General features: G+C 35.6%; 6 protein-coding genes across 6 annotated transcripts; 3 read left to right on the top strand and 3 right to left on the bottom strand.

Annotated features, from left to right (window-relative positions):
• Nucleotides 1-1,633: 1,633 nt before the first annotated feature.
• KY384_007475 (uncharacterized protein) lies at nt 1,634-2,551 on the bottom strand (the record flags this gene model as incomplete). Its single annotated transcript, XM_044815966.1, has 2 exons — nt 1,634-2,127; nt 2,200-2,551. 2 exons carry the CDS (start codon nt 2,549-2,551, stop codon nt 1,634-1,636), a joined length of 846 nt encoding a protein of 281 aa, XP_044666606.1.
• Nucleotides 2,552-7,032: 4,481 nt separating this feature from the next.
• Nucleotides 7,033-8,579, top strand: KY384_007474 (uncharacterized protein; the record flags this gene model as incomplete). The annotated part of the gene is made up of 4 exons (XM_044815965.1): nt 7,033-7,230; nt 7,486-7,934; nt 8,030-8,140; nt 8,240-8,579. 4 exons carry the CDS (start codon nt 7,033-7,035, stop codon nt 8,577-8,579), a joined length of 1,098 nt encoding a protein of 365 aa, XP_044666605.1.
• Nucleotides 8,580-10,559: 1,980 nt separating this feature from the next.
• Nucleotides 10,560-11,221, top strand: KY384_007473 (uncharacterized protein; the record flags this gene model as incomplete). Its single annotated transcript, XM_044815964.1, has 2 exons — nt 10,560-10,647; nt 10,707-11,221. The coding sequence occupies 2 exons, from the start codon at nt 10,560-10,562 to the stop codon at nt 11,219-11,221; spliced, it is 603 nt and encodes a 200-aa protein (XP_044666604.1).
• A 1,958-nt stretch (nt 11,222-13,179) lies between these two features.
• On the bottom strand, nt 13,180-13,635 carry KY384_007472 (uncharacterized protein; the record flags this gene model as incomplete). Its single annotated transcript, XM_044815963.1, has 1 exon — nt 13,180-13,635. One exon carries the CDS (start codon nt 13,633-13,635, stop codon nt 13,180-13,182), a length of 456 nt encoding a protein of 151 aa, XP_044666603.1.
• A 972-nt stretch (nt 13,636-14,607) lies between these two features.
• Nucleotides 14,608-15,144, bottom strand: KY384_007471 (uncharacterized protein; the record flags this gene model as incomplete). The annotated part of the gene is made up of 1 exon (XM_044815962.1): nt 14,608-15,144. One exon carries the CDS (start codon nt 15,142-15,144, stop codon nt 14,608-14,610), a length of 537 nt encoding a protein of 178 aa, XP_044666602.1.
• A 9,331-nt stretch (nt 15,145-24,475) lies between these two features.
• On the top strand, nt 24,476-25,012 carry KY384_007470 (uncharacterized protein; the record flags this gene model as incomplete). The annotated part of the gene is made up of 1 exon (XM_044815961.1): nt 24,476-25,012. The coding sequence occupies one exon, from the start codon at nt 24,476-24,478 to the stop codon at nt 25,010-25,012; it is 537 nt and encodes a 178-aa protein (XP_044666601.1).
• Nucleotides 25,013-26,227: the final 1,215 nt, after the last annotated feature.

Genomic DNA, 26,227 nt, shown 5'->3' with positions numbered 1-26,227 from the left:
CTGAATAGATCATGACGGTCCTGAAGACAGCGTGTTGTGCACGCTCTTGAGCATTTTAACCGTCGAGATTATGCTAAAGCTCAAGTGATGGCTATGCAAGATCTTACAAGCCATACGAAAGATGACAGGCAGCCACTGACTCATTTGGATTTGCACGTCCAAGGGTTGCGCAAGGAAAGCATTTTTTGATGCGCTCCACTTAACTTGACTTTTTCTGTTGAAAATGAGAGACACCTTATCGCAACCTGCTAGGCCTTCGCCGGACGCTATCTGAAGTAACGATTGTCAAGTCGTCCCATTCAGATGATAACAAACCTGCGAAAAGCTCGCCCTGGTCGTCTTCAAGTTCGATACGCCCGCCATATGAGAGCGGCTCATCTCTCTCCACACAAGTCCTACGTACCCGATACAACATCCAAGTGAATTGATCCGGCGACACCCGTCTCCAAACTGGTCCGCCCCAAGAATAAAGAGTAACATCACACGACCCTCAGTGTTTCCTGTACGGGTCTTTCACCTTCAGACGTGCTGCCACACCAGGAGTTGGTATCTGGGTATAAAATAAGAATCGCTCATTGTCCGGAAAGTCTTGGCTAACAGCACTGATTGCCTCTTGACAGTCATGATTGGTGACCGGCGCATTCAAACCCGGTGGGCGGCTCTGAGTTCGAAGAAAACAATCTGGTCTCCCAGGCAATGTCAGGTTGCCATGCTGCTCTAGGCCTGTGTTATTGAGAATCGTGATGGCATGAGCTAATGTGCTAAAAAGAAGATAAAAAACCTGCATGATTAAAATATTCGAAGTTTTATACGGTATCTCATCCAGACAGCAACAATCAAGACTAATTATTCTCCGCGAGTTTCAAGTACTTTCCGTGATTTAGAACGTCTTAATTACGCTTTTTTGCCGTCGTTCAAACCGCTTGAAACCGCATGAGGTAGCGAACACCATACCATCGCACTCGCAACCTCTCCTCACCAGTATGATTTCGGTCTCTGCAGTGTCCACTTCACTGATAACTCTCCCACAGCTCAAATTCGATTGCTTGACGCAAATCATCTCCCAAGGCCTATGTGAAAGCACTAGTGCCGATTTCTTTGCCTTCATACTCCACTGCTTCCATCATGTTCTTAACCAAGCCAGATAGTATATTCGGCACAGAAAACGGCATTATTTATACCCGCCAGTCTTCTTACAGGGACAGGGCTGCAATTTGGGACGCTAAGAGCCCGAAAGATGGTGTCGAGTTTGATTAGTCAAAGCGCACTCAGGGAATTCATAGCCTGCAGCAACTGACCCTAAATCACGTAAGATGCTTTAAGCCGAGGAAATAGAGGAATTGAGACCCTCTCGAGCGCACTTTTACAACCTCGGCCATACTTCTATGTCGGAGATCGGTTCTTCTCTCACAAGTCTCTGCTCCGAAGGTTGAGCAGCGGCAAAAGTCAACTAATCCCACTTATTACTGTTCGCTTCAGGCGGAAAGAAGCCGTGCAAAACAGAGGATTCACTTGTACATGCACAAATGATAGTCCCTTAGCAGAAATGAAGCTGAATGCGACCGCTTTTGACCTATAGACCTCCATTTACTCAGCACATCCACCCTTCTCCCCTCCCCTCTTCTTCCCTACTTCAAGTACTCAGATCCTTATCCAAGACCGTATGCCCGCCCCCCGAACATCGAAAACCCCCTTGTATCCTCTCCCACGGGAAACCCCCACCACACTTGCCAATCTTCTCCAAGGCCTTGATAGTCTCCGGATCACTCACCTTCGACCCGGCAGGTTTCGCCACATTCTTCTTAATGTCCTCCTTCCGCTTCTTATCTTCCTCCTCCTCATTCTTCCTCTTGACGTCCTCGGCAGCTTTTTTCGCTGCTTCGTCCCTGGCTTTTCTCGCTGCTTCGTCTCTCGCCTTTTTCTCCTCTGCGGCCTTCTTGGCGGCTTCTTCTTCCGCTTTCTTTTTCGCTGCTTCCGCTGCTTTCTGCGCTTCCAAAGCCGCTTGCTTGGCTGCTTCGTCTGCTTTGCGGTTGGCTTCTGCCGCTGCTGCTTTCTGTTTGGCGATCTCGTCGGCGTGCTTCTTGGCTTCGGCGTCGGCTTTGCGTTTTGCTTCTGCAGCTGCGTGCGCTATATTTTCAAGCTCCTAGTGCATATCGTGTCAGTTTAGATGCTTCCTTCAAGACCGTCGGGAAGTTCAACGCTGGGTAGTACTTGCCTCGACGGCGCTTTTCGCACTCTCTTTATTGAGCTTGGCTTTGACATCTGTCAAGAATTTCAGGACTGTGCTGTGGGCTAAATCCACGGCAAGTTCGCGGATAATAACGTGGATCTTCTCCTTGTGGACTGTCGCAAGTTCGGCTTCGATAGTCTGCCGATGTACAGCATGGTGAGGCGCGCTGAGAGCTGTCGCAAAGGAAAGCGCGTACTCGTCGAGGATGGTACTGGTAGTTACCAGAGGCGTCGTGACGGAGAGCGAAACCGGCACACGTAGCGCAAAAGAGATATGGCTACTGAGGTGGTCCGGGAGAGCGAGGTCTGTTACAAGTGCCATGCTCACTGTTGAAAGCGATTTGAGCTAGGGGAAAGGACCTTGTAGTACTGTGAAACTGGCTTGAATGGATGAATGGATGAATGGATTAATGACGGGCTGAGATATGAAGAGGGCCTTTGGGGCTTTTTATGCAATGAAAGGGCGCCTCCACTCACCACAACTCCCAACTGCATATTTCGATTTGGGCGAGCCTTGTGTTGCAGCTGCATCGTTGACGCAGCTGATGAGTAGTGAGAATCGCTACGAGAGGCATCGCTACTACATGCAGTCTTGTAGCTGCTGGAACAAAGCTACTAGGCCTGTGCACATGCCCATGCCTTCCAATTCTGGCGGCAACGCTCACCTACTCGCGATTCTTTGGTGTATCCAAGACCCTCATGACAAATCCATCTTCAGCCTTTTCACCATCGCGTCATATGACTGGATCGCACTTCGCTTAAACTCAAGTCGCTCACTGCATAATACATAACCTTTCGTCGAGATGATCGAGCTGATAAGACGTTGGGAACAGGTGCATGTGGTCGTCGGGGTGTTCGGTGGAGATCATTTGCTCTCCACCTCCTCCAGTCAGCCTGCAGGTGTCCTTATCTCGTTAGTCAAGTATGGTGCAATGCATGCCGTCAGCCAACAACCATCGTCATGTGGAGCGATGCCAAAAGCCGTTCGATGTGTTGGCCAGAGGACTAATCCAGCGCCGGCGCTAGGTGCAAGCATCCTAGAGCCAATTAAGGCCCATGCCCCCTATGTCTGACTCTGGAGGGGCCCCAATTGGGAAGTCTTGGCTGATCGGTGGCTGCTAATTAGGTACTAGCGAATGCACCCAGCTGGTACGTGGCTGCGGGTCATCCGCTGTCATATTGAAAATCTTCCGGCCTGGATCGTCGATCATCTGCAAGGTGCCGCCCACGGAGTTGCTGAAGGACAGGGTAGAGAAAAATTGATGGTTGATCCTCTCAAACATCAAGAAAATGATAAAATCTAGTTCCACACCACAGGTGATGGTGTGCGAAGAATAGGCCACTGCTTGCATACTGCGCGAAGACAAGGAGATTCCATGCATCCAATACCGCCGCGAGCCCGTAATTTTCTCGTGCAACTTTTGGATTTACACCCGGATATTCGTAGCCTTCTCGCTCAATCACATATTACAAATGCTACAATACGATGTATCCCATCGTCTGGTAAAGCCCTTAAATCCGAGCCTAATTTGGACGCGTTTTCTAGCCACCTTTTTTTTTTTTTTTTCACTATTACAACTACTATAAGCTGTAATCGAATATCTAACAACGTAGACTATATACTATTAGACTTAAAGCTCTTATTACTACTCTTTTCGAAGGAATAATCCCTATTTTAATAGCTATTACCCCGCTTTAACGTAATAAAAATTAGAAAACTATATACCTATAAAAAAAACATATTTTAAAGCTTATAAAAGCTAAATAACCTTAGGATATCTTTGACTTATTCTTTATTAATAAAATACTTAAAATCTTCGTCGATAGTATAAATACCTATATAGTAAGCGAGATCTCTTTAATTAAAGCTATAAAATCTACTTTATATATAAGAGCTTAGAATACTACTACTATTAATAAGCTATATATATTCCTAAAAATTATTATATAAATAAAGCTTTATATAAAGATTAAGTTGCTAGACTTTTAAAACTAAAATATAGAATATAAGCTAATTTATTAAAATATAATATATTATATAAGTTTAATCTAGTTTAAATAATTAAATAAGTTTCTATATATATTTAAATTATTAAAAAATATTTTAGATTTAGTTTTTAATAAGCTAAAGCTTTTAAATAAATATTTAAAAAAATTATTTAAGTATTATTAGCTAAAGAGAATATATTTAAGTATTAATAAATCTATTACTATATTTATAGGTTAATTTAATAATATTATTAATATTCTAAGTAAATTAATATTAGAAGGATATAAAATATAAATACTAGCTAACAACTACTTTGTTTTAAATTAGCTATAATACTCTAAGAAAAATATCTTATAAGGATTACACCCTATTTAAATTAAAGAATAAAGTTATTCTAATATATAAGCTATTTTTTTATAGCTTATATTACAATCTTATTTCTAAAAAATATTAAATAAATATATTATCTAGTTAAATAATTTATTTATATTATTATAGCTCTTTAAATAGCTTAAATATAATAGTTTTAAAGTAGTAGAAACTATTAAAACTTTAAAAACTATATAAGAGGCTTAAGAGCAAGTTTTAAAAATAATTTAGTAAAAAAAGCATTTATAAAAAAAGAAGAATTATAGTCTATAGCTATGTATTTTAAAGTTAAAAATTAAATATAGTAAGTAATTTATATAGGGATTATTATATAGAGTAATTAGCAAAGAAGAGAAGGTATTTTAATTTATATAAATAGATTAAGCTATTATACTTTTTATAATTATTATTTATAATAGTTGTAAGACTATATTATAAGAGCGACGACAGCCTATAAAGATATTTTTAAATATTAAAGTTTTTTGCTTTATATTTAGCGGTAAAACTATTAAAAACCTATTAATATTAATGCCTATTAATAATTATAATTATAATATAAATAGAGTTAATAAAACTAATTAACTTTAATTTTATTATATTATATAACGGATATAATAATATAATTAGATACTAGGTTTCTATTTCCTCTTTAATACTATAATAATTAATATATATAAGATTAGTATATTTATATTAAAAGAGCTATTAAAAAGGCTAGCTTAAGTAATAATTACAAATAGTTCTAAATTAAGCTTATAAATATATTAATTAATTAATTAAAAAGATATAATATTAACTAACTTTTATCTAGTAATTAGATTTATCTTATGATATTATATAAATATAAAATAATTAAGCTTAGACGCTTAATAATATATTTTATATATAGAATTAACTATAGAAGTTATATATATTTAAAATAAGTAAGTTAGAAGCTATTAAATAAGTTAAAACTAAATAAAGTAATCTAGCGATAACGAAGTTAATTATTTAGAACTACTAAGGGCTATAGTATATATAGAATATATATTTATAATTATATAGCTTGCTAGCGGGACTATTTAGACCGTGTAAGACGAAAATACTATAGAAATTAAGATTACCCCTGAAATAAGGGCTTTACCAGACGATGGGATAATCTAGGTGACTATCCGCATAACTATTCTTCAAGATTGCGGGTGACCGATAAAAAGTTAGTATGTACCTACAAATGATAATTATAACCACTGCAATGCGCAACTATTCCTTTCCAAAAGGCTAATCATAGATCATCTCAATGGAAATGTCCCCCGTACATCACAATTGTTGAAGAAACCGGTGAAGGCACAGGGACAGTCGTCGCAAATTCAACAGTGGTAAAGGCAAGTATCGCCAAAACATCTTGCAATAATTGCTCACATTGCTCTCTTGAAAAGCAGCCTCGTCAAATACCAGGTCCTTCAAGGTAAGAGCCCTAAATACGACCCTTCTCCTCATCATACATGAGGTCTAGCTCTAGCTCCCTATACTCGACGCAAGAGAACTGGGTTGTCCGGAGAAACACAAGAGAAGTTGCATGAAGAGTAGACAGAATTTCGACCTGGACATTTGACTTCTATGATGTTCCAGCGGAGTCGTGCTAGAAAGTCACTCTAGAGTTGCCTGCAAGAAGATTTGTAAAAGCCACGTCCCGAGCACGTTTAAAGGGAGCCTAAGAAAAAGACAGCCGGAATCAAACTAGCCCACCTCACAGAACATTGAAAAGCGATCCCTCTATACAGGCTTATCACCTCATACTGTTCGAAGCCTTCCTCGTCCCTCACGAGATTGACAGAGGAAGGCCATTCGAACCTGATCTACGCGATTGGGGCCAGGCACCAAGCGGGAGCGATATTCTCAAGTAAGGAAAATCAGCTCGTTGATGCCAGAAAATCAGCCAATTTTCCGGTTGCCAAACAGAGCCAATTAGATATCGTGGTCTGTGCTCTGATGACGGGAACGTGTGTGAAGCTTGTCTCATCCGTCATTTCGTTTAGGTCGCACGCGGCAGCACTAGACTCTGCCATCATTCGCCACTAAATCATTGATCGTGCCTCTAGATCTGACGGTAGGCTTCTAGCGCTTCCTCCCCTTTGTTCTCTACACTACTGACATCATAGTAATTAGACTTCCTGAATAGACTTTGCGCTGTCTGGTCATCGTCGTTGTCGGTCAGTTACGCTTTGGGATTAGAGACTTGGGGTGGTGCTCCATCTACGCAAAAACGTCCCGCCTCCGCGAAATTAGTATTACAATTCAAACTCATGGCCTTCCCAGACAGTGTCCCCTTTTCTCTCTCCTTCGTGCGTATGGTGTGGTATCGTCGAAAACCACATGCGACGACGATACCACCGTCCCTGCACGCATGTAGGGGCTTGATTCCTGCCACATAGATCGACGCATCTCGCCTTGATTCTACATCGACCATGGCGACACCACAACTCACCCAGGCGGAGAGAGACTACCAGCTCGCCCGCCCCAATGAGAACTGGGCGCATGGCTTGTCCACCTATCGGATAATTATCACGGTCATCGTCGAGCTCGCCATCGTCCTCCGTATGTGGGGACGGAGGCTACAAAAGATCGCGCTTAGAGCCGACGACTACGTTCTCATTCTCGCTGGGGTAGGTTTTTGATGGGCTCCTCGAACCCTTAGGGTTGTTTACCGCGATGGTACCATGGGGCGACTAGATATTGGTTATAGGGCATTGTACCTGTGGCGTGCTTTCCGTAAAGTACGGGTATGGGCATCACACCCTCGACATCCCTAAAGCAACCTTCACATCCCGTAACAAGGTCGGCCAGTCCCCGCGTCGCTTCATGGCAGGCAGGCAGGCTATTGCGCACAGCCACCTGGGCTGACTTCATCGCAAACCTAGGCTGGGTATGCAGCAAATATCATCTATGCCCTCGCATTCTCAGTATCCCGAATATCGCTCATCCTGCTATACAAGCGGGTGTTTGTGAAGCGATGGTTTGCGTACGTGTGCTGGTTCATGATCTTCGCGTACAGCAGTTTCGCCACCGCAGTGCTGATCCGCGAGATCTTCAATACGCTACCAATAGCCGCACAGTTGGATAAGAAGGTCAAAGTCGAGCATTCGATTAATGTCAGCAAGTATCTTTTTGCCATCCACGGCTTCAATCTGGGGTCTGATCTGATTCTCCTCATTCTGCCGCTTTTCATCATCTGGAGTTTGCAGGCGAGGAAGTTGACGAGGCTGGGGATCAGTTTCATCCTCTGTTTGGGAACTCTGACTTTGATATCTGCTACGATGCGGCTGTATTATGCTATCAAATACAAAGACTCGAAAGATCCTGGCTGTGAGTCATTATGCCCTACCCGGCAATGGCTTGAAGTATTACCAGAGAAGCAGTCCACTGCTCGTAGTCCTTTGCCCACTCCCTACTCTGCTGACATAGTTCTTCCTCTCCAGGGACCGGCAAAAACGGCAGCTACTGGACCGTAACAGAACTCTCCCTCGGCCTCCTATGCCCCTGTCTCGTCACCTTCCAACCAATCATCATACACTTGTAAGTCCCCCGCCCCACCACATCTCCACAATCCCCTCAAACACACGCATTCACGACTACAATCCTATCCCCATCGATATTAATCGCCAACACACCCAGCTACCGCGCATGCCTATTGCGCCTCTCCCCGCACCAGCGCAATCGCATCTCTCGCATCACCTGCGTGGAATACGAAGACCCGTCCGACTCCACGCTCGGGGACCGAGGGAACCGCCTGGGTTCTGATGAAGAGGGACATCGCAAGGGGAAGGTTGATGGTGTTCCCTCTTCTCACTCTATCCCCTCAGATGCGATGGCTAGGGAGCGTGGTGTTTATGAGGATAAATCGCATTCGCGGGCGAAGAGGAGGGGCGGTGGCGATGAAAATGGCAGGGCTATCAATCAGGATACAGCGCTGCACCTTCAAGAGGAGATGGGGTCGAGTGATCTGCCGGGTTGAGGGTCGAAGGCAGGCAGCAATGATTATCATCGTGAAACCAAGCAGAATATGATGTAGGGATATCACTCGAAGATACTACCGAAGACAATGATTCATTCAGCACCCAGTAACAAATGTTGACCACCTTCCACGTGCAGCGCCGCCATGATATGTGTGAATCTCAGACTCACGTTCCGATCTCGTTCTAGCATCCGGTTTCACTGGAGGATCCGGATGCGGCGTCGCTTGGGAAAATTGTGTGATTGGCTGTGGATGTCGTGGAACAATCCTCTGACCTTACGACCATAGATATGATGGCTCTCGGTTCTCTCATGTCACGACTCCTTCCTACCGCAAAGCTTCCTCGTCGCAATGCCCGTCCAACCCACTTTATGACCCACCGCTCTTGAATGTAGGTAGCTTCAGCTCTTGCTAGGCAGTGAATGAGGACTGACAGGTCGTTCTTGTGTTTGCAGTGCGATTGCGCCAGTGGGGCAATTCAGGAGGGGAATAATCCGGTCAGAATACCAGTGTCCCATCTGCTTTGGCAATTGCAACATCCTTCTTCTTTTGAGTTCGCTTTGGCAGCTTCGAGATGGCGTAGGGTGACGTATTCTGTGTAGTGGCTATCCACATGTAGAGTACTTGATCTCATGACGCCGAAACGAAGGAACTAGCTAGAAAGACTAAATATTACAGGCAGTGCCTGTATTCTGCAGATCTATTACTCTTTGTAGAAATCCGAGAGCAATAGGACTTGTTTCAACTTGTGCGGTTTCAGCCTGACATCAAAACTAAGCAATTTCCGTCGACAGGGTTACTCCAATCGCAAAGCTCGAGCTAATTGACAATCAGAAAATTTCTGACATGAGCAATAGCGGGGAATTTGGCTACCAAATTTCCTGATGTCAGAGGTCCGTGCCGCAGGATATCGGAATTTATATGCGCGAATCGCCAAACAACCCGTCCGCATGAAACAACCTCTTGCCGTCGATATGATAAGAATGCTAAGCACTACAGACAAGCATTCTGAGCACGAAACGCCGAGTCTGTTAGTGCCCTAAGATTTGAAACGATATCTTTCCGTCCACCATCCATGCTGTCTATACTAAATAGTCCTTTGGAGATTTACAAGAGAGGTCAAAGATAGAACTGTGGCCTCTTTCAACTCTTCTACCGACGTTTCCCCGGACATTTCCACGGAATTCAGGTTAAATCCTCCTTGGAATGAAAAGAAGTTATAGGGACATGGAAAGTCGCTTTCTACGTACCTGCTTACCCCGCACGGGCAATTAGCTCCCTTTCTTGCCATTAGTGGTTTCAGATTACTATGTACCTACTTCACTGCGAGACTGTAGGGGCCAGTCCGGGTAATTTGGAATGAATGGCTTAATAGCACGAAAGGATGTAGATTTTCAATACTTACTTCCTCGGGGAAGAGTTCCTTGAAAGAACTAGGCATGCCACTAGTGCATTGTGGATGTCGTCTGCCATGTTTGCGCACTTGTAAAGTACGCAAGCAGAAGCCGTACCCTGGGGTGAAACGTCTGTCGTGATAGATCTCATTGGTCTGAATGGGTGGCCCTTGGTGCGCCGGTGTTCCATCATGCCGTGTCAACCTCCGAACATCTATACTAATCGATTCTCAGGACGTGTTTCTTCGGGTTCTGGCAGTCTATGCACGCTTAAGAGCTTTAATCGCGCACCCTCCACGACCGAAAATAGAAAGCCGTGTCTCAGATGAAAACACACTCATCCTGGTGAATGACGTCTTTACTACGATCCATACACGATTGCAAAGTAGTCATCGTGAAAAACTCTGCGTGGATGGCTCACACCTTTGAGTATAAAAAAGCAGACTTGTCCTCCTCCAAATATCACCTCGACATCCATCGCGAATACCAGTCGTTCACCAGCAACACGATTCTATACTCTCAATCTCTGTACAATCGCCTCAAAGAAGTTTCGACTTGAAAGCTCCAGCCACCGCCCAAGTCCACCATGAAGTCTACCACATTCTTCTATATTGCCACATCCCTCTTCGCCGTCACTGCCCTAGCAGCCCCACACCCTAACCCTGGAGCCGTCCGTAAGTACCTCAAACAATCCACACAACTATCTCCTTCCACGCAACTAAAAAGAGACTAGAACCCAACCCAAATCCAGCGGTAGAAAACGCGGACCAAACCAAAAAAGCAGCCATCGAAGCAGCAGCCCGACCCGCCGCAGCAGCAGCAGCAGCCAGCTCCTCCGCCGCAGCCGCCCAGGGCGGCGGCGTGCCTCCCGGCAACGCAAACTCCGGCGCCACCCCCGCCGACGCCGCCAACAAAGCCCAAGAACAACAAGCCCTGATTGCCGTAGCGAACGGCCTGCAAGCGCAAGCCGACAAGCTCAAGGACGGGTCGAAATACGAGGTCAAGCCGGACACGAAGGGGGAATGGGCGATCGTGGCGTCTGCCCCAGAGGAGAGTGATACGATTCACGCGTCGCTGGCCAAGAAGGTGTCGGATGCGGAGAAGAAGGCTGGTGTGTCGGCGAATGGGAGGAAGGTTGGAACTGGAGGTGGGGCGGGCATGAGTCATGATGGGGAAACGTCGGAGAATGCGGTGACGAATGCGGCGGTCGAGGGGGAGGCGGGGGATACGGAGTCGACGGATCATTGAGGGAAGGGGAGAGGATGGGGGTGTTGGGGGAGGGTTTTGTGGGAGGTGGAGGAGTCCTGGTTTCTGCTGGGACGCAATTCATGAGTAGAGGGTTTGAAGACGAATTTCCTTTGAAGATAAGAAACAACGTTAGGGTTATCGGTTTTGTTTATGTAAATATATTGAAGAAAGTGACATTCATAGACTTGACTTATATTCTTCTCTTGCTGCTGACTTCACGGCGACTGCAATTCGGAGCCCCTGAGCAGGATTTTGTGGCTTAAACCGACAATGTCTCTAGCTCCTTTCTACCTTTTTTCGATTCCTGACCAGTCGTCTAATTGCAAGGTTGAATAGATGTTAAATCAACTAGTTCAATCGATGAAACAAGCTATTTATCTCTTAATTTATAAATTAGGTTGCCGCAATTCCTGAAATATATTTGCAAAGATTGAGCCTCTCTAGTTCAGCGCTTGATCATGGACTTTGGGGTCAATCTCTTGTCTACAACAAAAGATCTGAAGCCGATCGCCTCAAAGATTGCTGGAACAACTGCGATCGGATATTTAATCGATCTCAACGTAGATACACATATGTTTTGAGTGATAAACGTGTCGCATTAGTCTTAACACTCTTCCGAGAATAACGGCAAATCAAACCTTAGTACGTCAAGTGCCGATGTCATATCACTAGCTCTCCCGTAATGTTCTCTTTGGTAGTATTGATGGTTGGCTGATTGGGATTGGACGTATTGCAAGTAAGTAGTGTAGATAGTGATGATGGAGATGATGATTGTTCAAGAATGGACTAAAGAGGATGATGATTGTTCAGGAATGAAGAGGATAATAATTGTTAAGGAAGAAGGAAGAGTAGGGTCAAGAACACCGCTATATAATTTCGATACGATGTTAGTGGAGCATCATATGGCCTAGCTTTTCGCTGCACTACATGCAGTGCGGTGGTGAAACATGTTTTGAACGACTAGCAACAGTCTGGTCTTAGCAGACTGTATAGGGTTATCAAGGATGACGACCTGCGAGACCAGATTAGCTTGGCCATGTCTGAATCACATGTCCACGAATCTCAACCAAAACCAGCACGAACGAAGAGTCACCCATAGAAGCATGCAACATCATACCGAATGGATCCAATCGGAAAGGCTATGCTGCTTGAGGTTGAGACTCTATACTCGACCAAAGCACAAACCTGACGAATCGTAAGCGATACGTGTGGTTACTATACCTGAAACCAACCCAAATTGAATGCTAATAGTCATGGCTGTCTTCAATGAAAGCAATTAATGAAATGGTTGTTCTTGCACCACTAGGGCCTCTTTTTCACTGCTTGGCAACCTGGACGGCGACGTTTCAATATGGAAAATCACCAGAGGAAAATAAGTCTTTGATTGGCTACACTGCTACCGTCTGTAATCCTGCTCTTTTGTTTCACATCTCGGCTCTTGTGATGAAAGTCGTCCATTCACGAATGACCTTGCATATACTATCTGCCAGTGATGAATCTAAGCATATATGCTTTTATGCCCGGGATAAACAAAGGATATACCAACAGCAAGCCTAAATCTAAGGTTGCAGTTGTGAACATGCGGCAACGATTCTTATATAGACTAATTATTCACCACCGTAGAACAAGGAATGTATTATTTTTTGCCGAGCCTGAAGATTTTAGATTATTAGTGCTAAGCTACATAAAGAATGTTTGATAGGTCTACCCCCATTGCCATTAATCTCTCCAATGCCTGCTCTCATCCGTACCATGCCCTAGTCCCTTATGAAAGGAAAGTCGAGAAACCAGAGCCATAGTAGTGACTTTCGTTTCCTGAATCTGCCATCTATGTGATTTGCCATACTCCCCCCTGCCATTACCTCCAATCGTAGTCTTGCAGTTTCCGTGATGCTCCTTCCCCTGCCATTACCTGCATCCGTACTCTCACAGATTCCCCGTTGGTCGTCATCGTCTTATCAAGGCACTTCAGCGGTCTCCCAAGGCTTGAAGTCTTCGTCCGATTCCACGATCATAGGATAATCTCTTTTGTTCATTATCATTAGACTGGGGGCTTTCTCTGGCGCCCCACTATGTCGGTTGTAACGGTCGTCATAGAACTTGAGTAGCTCATTCCTCAATTTCTTCAACTTTTCTATGCGTTTCGTGTTACCATGAGCACGTAGTCCGTCGATTGCCAATCCGTAGTCTCTATTCATAATTTTGATGCCCTTTAGAGACCTCTCCGCACATTTTATGGTTACGGTTACGTCGCGGTGGCGGGAATTAGGACAGTTGCAGAAGACGCGTATATCGGGGCGTACCGCGCGCACCTCCTCGGGCACGAGGTGATCGGGCGGATAGACTTCTTCATCGGTTGGTGGCCACCAAGGCGGGGTTGATGGGTCAGTGGATTCCTGAGGGTTTGTTGACATGGTGGATAGGATTAATAGGTGGGTGGATGTTCTTAGATTGCTGTAAGTCTGCTGAGTAAGTAGAGATGATGCTTGTTGAGAGGAGAAGAGGATAGTGATTGTTAAAGAATAAAGAAGGAGAAGGATCAGGACAGCCTATATAGACTTTGGAAACAGTAGTGGTAGAGCATCCGGAGCTTATTATCTCCGTACGAAGGTACAGTGTAGGCAGTGCAGTGATGAAACATGTACCGCACGAAAAGCGTTATTATGGTATCTGTAGAGTGTATGGACTCGCGAGGAATGATCATCTGCACCAGCAGGTCAGCTGGTGCATGCTAGTGTAAAGCTTTAGGCGGCGGGAGTAGAATATTGGATGGTATGAAAGGAGAGTATAATCGCCACTCTTCCTTGTTTTGGGTTGCTTCGCAGCACTTCCAAATATCAAGCTTACTGGATGACGCGGAGAGGCTTCGTTGATGCCAGCATTGGCGGACAATGAGCCTTGGCTGTTGAGCTAAAGCAATTGTCAACAAACCACAATTTCAACCAGCATAGACACATCTGCACAAAGATAATTCACCCTCAGCCCCATACCACATTTTTAACGATAGAAGGAAGTGTGCTTCAAGCAGCTCAAAGTATGATTTGTCCCAGCGGATGCAAGGGAGAAACGCTAATAGTATCAAGACAAGTGCGCCGCACAGATTTGTTAAATCGTAAGCTTCAGGCGTCGTCACCGGCTCGAAACTAAACAAGATTGATTTGTGATAAATACCAAATTATTAGGCTGAGTATGCGCGACAACATAAACCCTCGATAGCTGTCCCCAATGAGATTTGGTAGCCATAAAACTGCTCTTGCACCACTAGTACCTCGTTTTTCAATGCTTGGCTGCACGGACGGAGACGTTTCAATATGGTTACCCTCTCGATCATGGCGGAGATTCGATTGGATACTCCGTCTTTTTAACCGGTTATATACGTCATTATTCTACTTATAACCACCTATGAGCCCAACGACCATATGGTAAAACCCGATCCACAGTTTCATAGGAATTTCTGCTTTGCTGGCCGTCTGCCGCTCATTCACGATGACCATCCGCCGCAACCCTCCCCCTTCCTCGATATCCTTGAAAAGCGCCGAGTTGGCATTCCCAACCTTCTCAAAGTACCCGTCAATAGCGATCCCAGTACCACTACCAACAACGCGCAGCTTCACCAGAGCCCGCAGCGTACGCGCCCGATAATCCTTGTCCAACAGCTTTCCCACGACAAACATTGTCATAAGTATCCCAAGAACACCGACCACAGACATGAAAAGCTGATGCATGTGTACCATCATAAAGAACGCTTTGTGGCGCGAGTTCATCTGATTTGTCGAAAGTCTTAGGGTTAAAGGCTCGCCCGTGAGGGCAGCCGAGACGATGCTGAAGTGGAATTTTGCGTTCATGATGGTGAGGGAGCAGTGGATGGCGTAGAGGGCGAAGGTAGCCAGCATGGCTAGGATTTGAATGTTGGCGGCTAGCATTATGTATGGCTTTTCGTCCTTGAAATTTGGATAGATGAGGCGTCAAGATGTTGAGTTTTGGATAGATTGGGCTTCGATGGTGAGATTATAAGGGTTAGTATCGAGAGTCCGGTGGAGTGTTGAGCTAAAGATGATGGAGGACCGCTGCACTGTCTATCTACTTCCAACGAACAAAGAGATTAGGCAGCTAGGCTATTTCCTTACCCGCTAACACATTACATAGGAGTCTTGTACTTATTATTTACACTCGCAAAACAACACTATATAATATGTAGGCTTCTCCAAGTTCATAGAGTAAATATATGGGCGCTAGGTTTAATATAATAAATAATTAAATTAAACTCCTATTAGGTAAGTTATTTTAGTAAAATAATATTATTAATAATAAAGTAATAATAAAATCTTATCTAAAGTATAGTAATAATATTTTATATCTTCTATATAATAGCTTTATCTTTATCTTTATTTATAAAGATTACTAAAATCTATAAATATTAAATAAAGGCTAAAATAGTAACCTTAACCCTTCTTTACTATTATTTAAAAGACTTTCTTTAAAGCCTTTTAATAATCTTTAATTTTATATTTATATTTATATAATCTTTTCTAGAACTTATTTATATTTTATAATCTATTAATATATAATATTTTTATATTAAGTTTAGTTAAATATAATTTTTAATTATTTTTATAATTTTAATATTATTAATTTACTTAAGTATTATTTATTAAATTGATAATAAAGTATTTTAGAAATAAACTTAGCTAAGATATTCTATCTTAAGTCTAATTTTATTAAATTTTTTAAAGTTAAAGAAAAGCTATTTACTTATTACTTAATAATTTTTATTATTAAAAGATAAAATTTCCTTTAAAAGGAAAAATTTATAAGAGATTTCTTATTTTAAAAACCTTAGAATAGAATTAAATATTTAATAGAATTAAATATTTTATTAAATATTAATTATAATAAAAACTTTTCTTTTATTTAAAAAAAATTTAAAAGAAGTTTTATTTTATTTATAATATTTAATAGCTTTAAAAACTTTTCTTTTATATAAAATTATTTTTTATTTTAATATTTAAGAGTTTTAAAAAGGCTTTAAAAGGCTTAAGCCTTTTAGTAATAGCTATTAAATAATTTAAGTAGGCTAAGCTAGCTATTAACTAAAAGTAAAATAATTATATAATTACTTCTATAAGTAAGATAATAATATAATTACCTTTATAAGTAAAGTTATTTATTAAGTTATATAAGCCTTTAGCCCTCTTAATAATACTATAACCCTCTTTATAATTATAATTATTTATTATTATTATTATATATTAACCCTAAAAATACTTTAGTTTATTTATCTAGTATATCTTAACCTTTAAAGCTTATTTAAACCCTTTTATAAGCTCTACTAATAGCTATATTATTTAAGCTATTACTTAAGCTATTACCTAAGCCATTATTTAAGCTATTATCCCCTTAAATAGCGTTATATTTATATTTATAAATAATATTATTAAAATATTTAATAGCCTTCTTTAGCTTATACTTCTATATAATTAGAATATAGTTATAGAGCTAAACTTTAATAGTAGCTTTTCTCCTTTTAAAAGCTTTTATATTAATAGCTTTTTCTTACTTTTAACTATTTATAATATACTACCTTTTAACCCCCTTAGAAAGCTTTTAAACTATATTACCTAGAGGGGCTTAGAGTCGCTTAGCTTATATTTTACTTTAGTAGCTATTATTTAAAATATACTCTTAATTAGTGGCTAAAGTAGTAAGCTTTTTATATTCTTAAGTAACTTTTTTTTAATATATTTAGTTATATTTTATAACTTTTATTATCTTTTTATTTATAAATACTTTTAACTTCTTTTTAAAAAGTAATATATTATTAGAAACTAATACTTTTTAAAGTTTTTTAAATAAAAGTTTTAACCTAAAGTTTAAGCTAAAATATAGGTTCTTATTAAAAAAGAATTAAAATAAAATCTTTTTATTTTAATAACTTTTAAAGCTTCTAAAGAAAAGTAGCTAATATTCAATATATTAAAAATAACTTTTAAAGTACTTATTCTCCTTTTATAAAATAATTATTCTTTAAAAAGTAGCTTTAAATTTAGCTTTAATAAAATAATAAAAAAGAGGCTATAAGCTAGCTATAAAGGCTTAAGTAATAATAATTTCTTTACTATTAAAAAAAATAATTCTATTAAAAAAATAACATTATTATAGAAAATTATAACTTTATTATTAAAAACAATAATTCCTATATATATAAAAGATGTTTTAGTACTTATTATCTTAAATTTTATTAGTAAAAATGTTTTTCTATTTTTAAAAAAAGATGAAAAAAGAGTAGATATATAAAGTAGAATTATAAAAAATTTTATTTTTTTTAAAAAAAGTATTTATCTTAGTAGAAAACTTTACTTAGTAAAAGTACTTTTTTATACTTGCTTTATAAAGGTACTCTTTTATACTCGCTATATAAAGGTACTCTTCTATATTTGCTATATAAAAGTACTTTTTTATATTTACTTTATAAAGGTATTCTTTTATACTCGCTTTATAAAGGTATTCTTCTATATTCGCTCTATAAAAATACTTTTTTATATTTGCTTTATAAAAGTACTTTTCTATACTTACTTTATAAAAGTACTTTTCCATATTTGCTTTATAAAGGTACTTTTCTATACTCGTTTTATAAAAGTATTCTTTTATACTTACTTTATAAAGGTACTTTTCTATACTTATTCTATAAAAATACTCTTCTATATTTATTATAAAAATAATAAATTTAATATTATATTAGTTATACTTTATCTAATCTTTTATCTCTTTTTAACATTATTACTACTTTTTTATAAAATAATTATAATCTTTTTTTAATCTTTTTTATAGCTTTTCTTCCTATTCTCTTCTTATTTTTACTCTCTTTATCCTTACTTTAGAATATTAGCTTTAAAATATTAAAGTAATATTATATATCTACTAGGAGATTATCTTTTACTTTCTTTATTTTAGCTCTTTTATATATTAGCTTTAAAATATTATAGTATTATATACTTATTAGGAGGATACCCTCCTATTATCCTTCCTATTTTATAATTCTCCTACCTTTTATATAGTATATTACTTTATTATATTTAACCTATTTTAAATATTTAGTAAATATATATTTATTAATCCTTCTATTTAGTTTCCTAAATATTAACTATTATTTTTCTTTTTTATCTTATAATATAGTTAATTTTATCTTGATAGAAATATAGTATTTAATAAATATTTAAGAGTATAAGGCTAATATTTAGGCTATTTTTTATTATTTTAATATATTTATTTCTAAAATACTAAAGCTAGAGAAATTATTTTACTATATTTTAAAAATTAATAACCTTATTAACTACTTATTTAAAATAGGTACTTAACTTAACCCTAACTTAGAGAAAATCTAAAGTAAGTTTTTTAAATTCTTATTACCTAATATTATAAAGAAATTCCTTAAGTTATTTACTAATATAGCTATTTATAATATATTCTACCTTCTAGATAAAGTATATTAAAAGAGCCTATATTAAATTTTAAATATTATTATAAACCTTTATTCTTATCTAATTAATTATAAAAGTATTATAGTCTAGATTAGATTCTAGTTCTAGCTATAATATAATTTAAAGCTATAAGCTTATTTCAACTAGTTAAGTAAAGAATATTAGTTAATCCTCTACTCCCTATATAAGTAGTAGGAATATTAATTTTAGCTTATATTACTTAGGCTTAAATAGAATATCTAGTCTAATATTGTTTTACTCCTAGTAAAGTTATATAATTTTACTAAAGCTTTCTAAGAATATTTTACTATCTTTAAAAAATATATTAATAATCTCCTAGCTTCTTTTATAGATTACTTATTTAATAAAGAGTTTAATTACTTTACTGCCTTATAAACGCTTTAATTAATTACTAATATCTAATTATTTAAGGCATATATTTAAGGAATTAGGTTAAAATTTATTTATTACTTTATAAATATTTTACTTTAAGAGACTCACCGCTTAAAACATTTCTATAGAGCTAAAGTTTTATTTTTATATTTAGCCTAACTTTTCTATTATATAGAAAAGTATTTTACTAGCTTAAACTAAATAAATATAAGGAATAAACTACTAGCTAAATAATACTTTTTATATAGATTATAATATTATTAATATTTTATATATATAACTTATAGTCGCTATATAAGTCTATAGATATATCTTTAGGCTTATCTACTTTATTTAATCTTATATTCCTACCTAATAAGCTTTTATATACTATTATTTTCCCTATATTTTTTATAAATCTTTAGATTTATTTTATATTTATATTATATTATAATTTACCCTATTTAGTCTATATCTTAGAGTTATATCTTAATACTTCTACTATTTATGATATAAAAAACGCTATTTTATATTATTATCCCCTTTACTTTTTTTATTTTTATATTAGAATCTATTATCCTACCCTTCTATTATATACTTTATTAACCTTTTTATTATTTTAACTAATACCTTATATACTTAATTCTATTTAGTTATTAATATATCTAAGAAAGGTTATATATTATTAAAGCCTTTTTTTTAAATAGCTAGTTACTATAGAATAGCTATTAGTAGTAATAACTAATATTTATTATTATTTAAATAGTAAATTATAACATTATAGGCTTTAATAATATATAACCTTTCTTAGATATATTAATAACTAAATAGAATTAAGTATATAAGGTATTAGTTAAAATAATAAAAAGGTTAATAAAGTATATAATAGAAGGGTAGGATAATAGATTCTAATATAAAAATAAAAAAAGTAAAGGGGATAATAATATAAAATAGCGTTTTTTATATCATAAATAGTAGAAGTATTAAGATATAACTCTAAGATATAGACTAAATAGGGTAAATTATAATATAATATAAATATAAAATAAATCTAAAGATTTATAAAAAATATAGGGAAAATAATAGTATATAAAAGCTTATTAGGTAGGAATATAAGATTAAATAAAGTAGATAAGCCTAAAGATATATCTATAGACTTATATAGCGACTATAAGTTATATATATAAAATATTAATAATATTATAATCTATATAAAAAGTATTATTTAGCTAGTAGTTTATTCCTTATATTTATTTAGTTTAAGCTAGTAAAATACTTTTCTATATAATAGAAAAGTTAGGCTAAATATAAAAATAAAACTTTAGCTCTATAGAAATGTTTTAAGCGGTGAGTCTCTTAAAGTAAAATATTTATAAAGTAATAAATAAATTTTAACCTAATTCCTTAAATATATGCCTTAAATAATTAGATATTAGTAATTAATTAAAGCGTTTATAAGGCAGTAAAGTAATTAAACTCTTTATTAAATAAGTAATCTATAAAAGAAGCTAGGAGATTATTAATATATTTTTTAAAGATAGTAAAATATTCTTAGAAAGCTTTAGTAAAATTATATAACTTTACTAGGAGTAAAACAATATTAGACTAGATATTCTATTTAAGCCTAAGTAATATAAGCTAAAATTAATATTCCTACTACTTATATAGGGAGTAGAGGATTAACTAATATTCTTTACTTAACTAGTTGAAATAAGCTTATAGCTTTAAATTATATTATAGCTAGAACTAGAATCTAATCTAGACTATAATACTTTTATAATTAATTAGATAAGAATAAAGGTTTATAATAATATTTAAAATTTAATATAGGCTCTTTTAATATACTTTATCTAGAAGGTAGAATATATTATAAATAGCTATATTAGTAAATAACTTAAGGAATTTCTTTATAATATTAGGTAATAAGAATTTAAAAAACTTACTTTAGATTTTCTCTAAGTTAGGGTTAAGTTAAGTACCTATTTTAAATAAGTAGTTAATAAGGTTATTAATTTTTAAAATATAGTAAAATAATTTCTCTAGCTTTAGTATTTTAGAAATAAATATATTAAAATAATAAAAAATAGCCTAAATATTAGCCTTATACTCTTAAATATTTATTAAATACTATATTTCTATCAAGATAAAATTAACTATATTATAAGATAAAAAAGAAAAATAATAGTTAATATTTAGGAAACTAAATAGAAGGATTAATAAATATATATTTACTAAATATTTAAAATAGGTTAAATATAATAAAGTAATATACTATATAAAAGGTAGGAGAATTATAAAATAGGAAGGATAATAGGAGGGTATCCTCCTAATAAGTATATAATACTATAATATTTTAAAGCTAATATATAAAAGAGCTAAAATAAAGAAAGTAAAAGATAATCTCCTAGTAGATATATAATATTACTTTAATATTTTAAAGCTAATATTCTAAAGTAAGGATAAAGAGAGTAAAAAATAAGAAGAGAATAGGAAGAAAAGCTATAAAAAAGATTAAAAAAAAGATTATAATTATTTTATAAAAAAGTAGTAATAATGTTAAAAAGAGATAAAAGATTAGATAAAGTATAACTAATATAATATTAAATTTATTATTTTTATAATAAATATAGAAGAGTATTTTTATAGAATAAGTATAGAAAAGTACCTTTATAAAGTAAGTATAAAAGAATACTTTTATAAAACGAGTATAGAAAAGTACCTTTATAAAGCAAATATGGAAAAGTACTTTTATAAAGTAAGTATAGAAAAGTACTTTTATAAAGCAAATATAAAAAAGTATTTTTATAGAGCGAATATAGAAGAATACCTTTATAAAGCGAGTATAAAAGAATACCTTTATAAAGTAAATATAAAAAAGTACTTTTATATAGCAAATATAGAAGAGTACCTTTATATAGCGAGTATAAAAGAGTACCTTTATAAAGCAAGTATAAAAAAGTACTTTTACTAAGTAAAGTTTTCTACTAAGATAAATACTTTTTTTAAAAAAAATAAAATTTTTTATAATTCTACTTTATATATCTACTCTTTTTTCATCTTTTTTTAAAAATAGAAAAACATTTTTACTAATAAAATTTAAGATAATAAGTACTAAAACATCTTTTATATATATAGGAATTATTGTTTTTAATAATAAAGTTATAATTTTCTATAATAATGTTATTTTTTTAATAGAATTATTTTTTTTAATAGTAAAGAAATTATTATTACTTAAGCCTTTATAGCTAGCTTATAGCCTCTTTTTTATTATTTTATTAAAGCTAAATTTAAAGCTACTTTTTAAAGAATAATTATTTTATAAAAGGAGAATAAGTACTTTAAAAGTTATTTTTAATATATTGAATATTAGCTACTTTTCTTTAGAAGCTTTAAAAGTTATTAAAATAAAAAGATTTTATTTTAATTCTTTTTTAATAAGAACCTATATTTTAGCTTAAACTTTAGGTTAAAACTTTTATTTAAAAAACTTTAAAAAGTATTAGTTTCTAATAATATATTACTTTTTAAAAAGAAGTTAAAAGTATTTATAAATAAAAAGATAATAAAAGTTATAAAATATAACTAAATATATTAAAAAAAAGTTACTTAAGAATATAAAAAGCTTACTACTTTAGCCACTAATTAAGAGTATATTTTAAATAATAGCTACTAAAGTAAAATATAAGCTAAGCGACTCTAAGCCCCTCTAGGTAATATAGTTTAAAAGCTTTCTAAGGGGGTTAAAAGGTAGTATATTATAAATAGTTAAAAGTAAGAAAAAGCTATTAATATAAAAGCTTTTAAAAGGAGAAAAGCTACTATTAAAGTTTAGCTCTATAACTATATTCTAATTATATAGAAGTATAAGCTAAAGAAGGCTATTAAATATTTTAATAATATTATTTATAAATATAAATATAACGCTATTTAAGGGGGATAATAGCTTAAATAATGGCTTAGGTAATAGCTTAAGTAATAGCTTAAATAATATAGCTATTAGTAGAGCTTATAAAAGGGTTTAAATAAGCTTTAAAGGTTAAGATATACTAGATAAATAAACTAAAGTATTTTTAGGGTTAATATATAATAATAATAATAAATAATTATAATTATAAAGAGGGTTATAGTATTATTAAGAGGGCTAAAGGCTTATATAACTTAATAAATAACTTTACTTATAAAGGTAATTATATTATTATCTTACTTATAGAAGTAATTATATAATTATTTTACTTTTAGTTAATAGCTAGCTTAGCCTACTTAAATTATTTAATAGCTATTACTAAAAGGCTTAAGCCTTTTAAAGCCTTTTAAAACTCTTAAATATTAAAATAAAAAATAATTTTATATAAAAGAAAAGTTTTTAAAGCTATTAAATATTATAAATAAAATAAAACTTCTTTTAAATTTTTTTTAAATAAAAGAAAAGTTTTTATTATAATTAATATTTAATAAAATATTTAATTCTATTAAATATTTAATTCTATTCTAAGGTTTTTAAAATAAGAAATCTCTTATAAATTTTCCTTTTAAAGGAAATTTTATCTTTTAATAATAAAAATTATTAAGTAATAAGTAAATAGCTTTTCTTTAACTTTAAAAAATTTAATAAAATTAGACTTAAGATAGAATATCTTAGCTAAGTTTATTTCTAAAATACTTTATTATCAATTTAATAAATAATACTTAAGTAAATTAATAATATTAAAATTATAAAAATAATTAAAAATTATATTTAACTAAACTTAATATAAAAATATTATATATTAATAGATTATAAAATATAAATAAGTTCTAGAAAAGATTATATAAATATAAATATAAAATTAAAGATTATTAAAAGGCTTTAAAGAAAGTCTTTTAAATAATAGTAAAGAAGGGTTAAGGTTACTATTTTAGCCTTTATTTAATATTTATAGATTTTAGTAATCTTTATAAATAAAGATAAAGATAAAGCTATTATATAGAAGATATAAAATATTATTACTATACTTTAGATAAGATTTTATTATTACTTTATTATTAATAATATTATTTTACTAAAATAACTTACCTAATAGGAGTTTAATTTAATTATTTATTATATTAAACCTAGCGCCCATATATTTACTCTATGAACTTGGAGAAGCCTACATATTATATAGTGTTGTTTTGCGAGTGTAAATAATAAGTACAAGACTCCTATGTAATGTGTTAGCGGGTAAGGAAATAGCCTAGCTGCCTAATCTCTTTGTTCGTTGGAAGTAGATAGACAGTGCAGCGGTCCTCCATCATCTTTAGCTCAACACTCCACCGGACTCTCGATACTAACCCTTATAATCTCACCATCGAAGCCCAATCTATCCAAAACTCAACATCTTGACGCCTCATCTATCCAAATTTCAAGGACGAAAAGCCATACATAATGCTAGCCGCCAACATTCAAATCCTAGCCATGCTGGCTACCTTCGCCCTCTACGCCATCCACTGCTCCCTCACCATCATGAACGCAAAATTCCACTTCAGCATCGTCTCGGCTGCCCTCACGGGCGAGCCTTTAACCCTAAGACTTTCGACAAATCAGATGAACTCGCGCCACAAAGCGTTCTTTATGATGGTACACATGCATCAGCTTTTCATGTCTGTGGTCGGTGTTCTTGGGATACTTATGACAATGTTTGTCGTGGGAAAGCTGTTGGACAAGGATTATCGGGCGCGTACGCTGCGGGCTCTGGTGAAGCTGCGCGTTGTTGGTAGTGGTACTGGGATCGCTATTGACGGGTACTTTGAGAAGGTTGGGAATGCCAACTCGGCGCTTTTCAAGGATATCGAGGAAGGGGGAGGGTTGCGGCGGATGGTCATCGTGAATGAGCGGCAGACGGCCAGCAAAGCAGAAATTCCTATGAAACTGTGGATCGGGTTTTACCATATGGTCGTTGGGCTCATAGGTGGTTATAAGTAGAATAATGACGTATATAACCGGTTAAAAAGACGGAGTATCCAATCGAATCTCCGCCATGATCGAGAGGGTAACCATATTGAAACGTCTCCGTCCGTGCAGCCAAGCATTGAAAAACGAGGTACTAGTGGTGCAAGAGCAGTTTTATGGCTACCAAATCTCATTGGGGACAGCTATCGAGGGTTTATGTTGTCGCGCATACTCAGCCTAATAATTTGGTATTTATCACAAATCAATCTTGTTTAGTTTCGAGCCGGTGACGACGCCTGAAGCTTACGATTTAACAAATCTGTGCGGCGCACTTGTCTTGATACTATTAGCGTTTCTCCCTTGCATCCGCTGGGACAAATCATACTTTGAGCTGCTTGAAGCACACTTCCTTCTATCGTTAAAAATGTGGTATGGGGCTGAGGGTGAATTATCTTTGTGCAGATGTGTCTATGCTGGTTGAAATTGTGGTTTGTTGACAATTGCTTTAGCTCAACAGCCAAGGCTCATTGTCCGCCAATGCTGGCATCAACGAAGCCTCTCCGCGTCATCCAGTAAGCTTGATATTTGGAAGTGCTGCGAAGCAACCCAAAACAAGGAAGAGTGGCGATTATACTCTCCTTTCATACCATCCAATATTCTACTCCCGCCGCCTAAAGCTTTACACTAGCATGCACCAGCTGACCTGCTGGTGCAGATGATCATTCCTCGCGAGTCCATACACTCTACAGATACCATAATAACGCTTTTCGTGCGGTACATGTTTCATCACTGCACTGCCTACACTGTACCTTCGTACGGAGATAATAAGCTCCGGATGCTCTACCACTACTGTTTCCAAAGTCTATATAGGCTGTCCTGATCCTTCTCCTTCTTTATTCTTTAACAATCACTATCCTCTTCTCCTCTCAACAAGCATCATCTCTACTTACTCAGCAGACTTACAGCAATCTAAGAACATCCACCCACCTATTAATCCTATCCACCATGTCAACAAACCCTCAGGAATCCACTGACCCATCAACCCCGCCTTGGTGGCCACCAACCGATGAAGAAGTCTATCCGCCCGATCACCTCGTGCCCGAGGAGGTGCGCGCGGTACGCCCCGATATACGCGTCTTCTGCAACTGTCCTAATTCCCGCCACCGCGACGTAACCGTAACCATAAAATGTGCGGAGAGGTCTCTAAAGGGCATCAAAATTATGAATAGAGACTACGGATTGGCAATC

The sequence above is a fragment of the Bacidia gigantensis genome (assembly GCF_019456465.1).
Source record: "Bacidia gigantensis strain McMullin 20006 chromosome Unknown contig_278, whole genome shotgun sequence".
NCBI lineage: Eukaryota > Fungi > Ascomycota > Lecanoromycetes > Lecanorales > Ramalinaceae > Bacidia > Bacidia gigantensis.
This window is presented reverse-complemented; position numbering and strand designations above follow the sequence as displayed.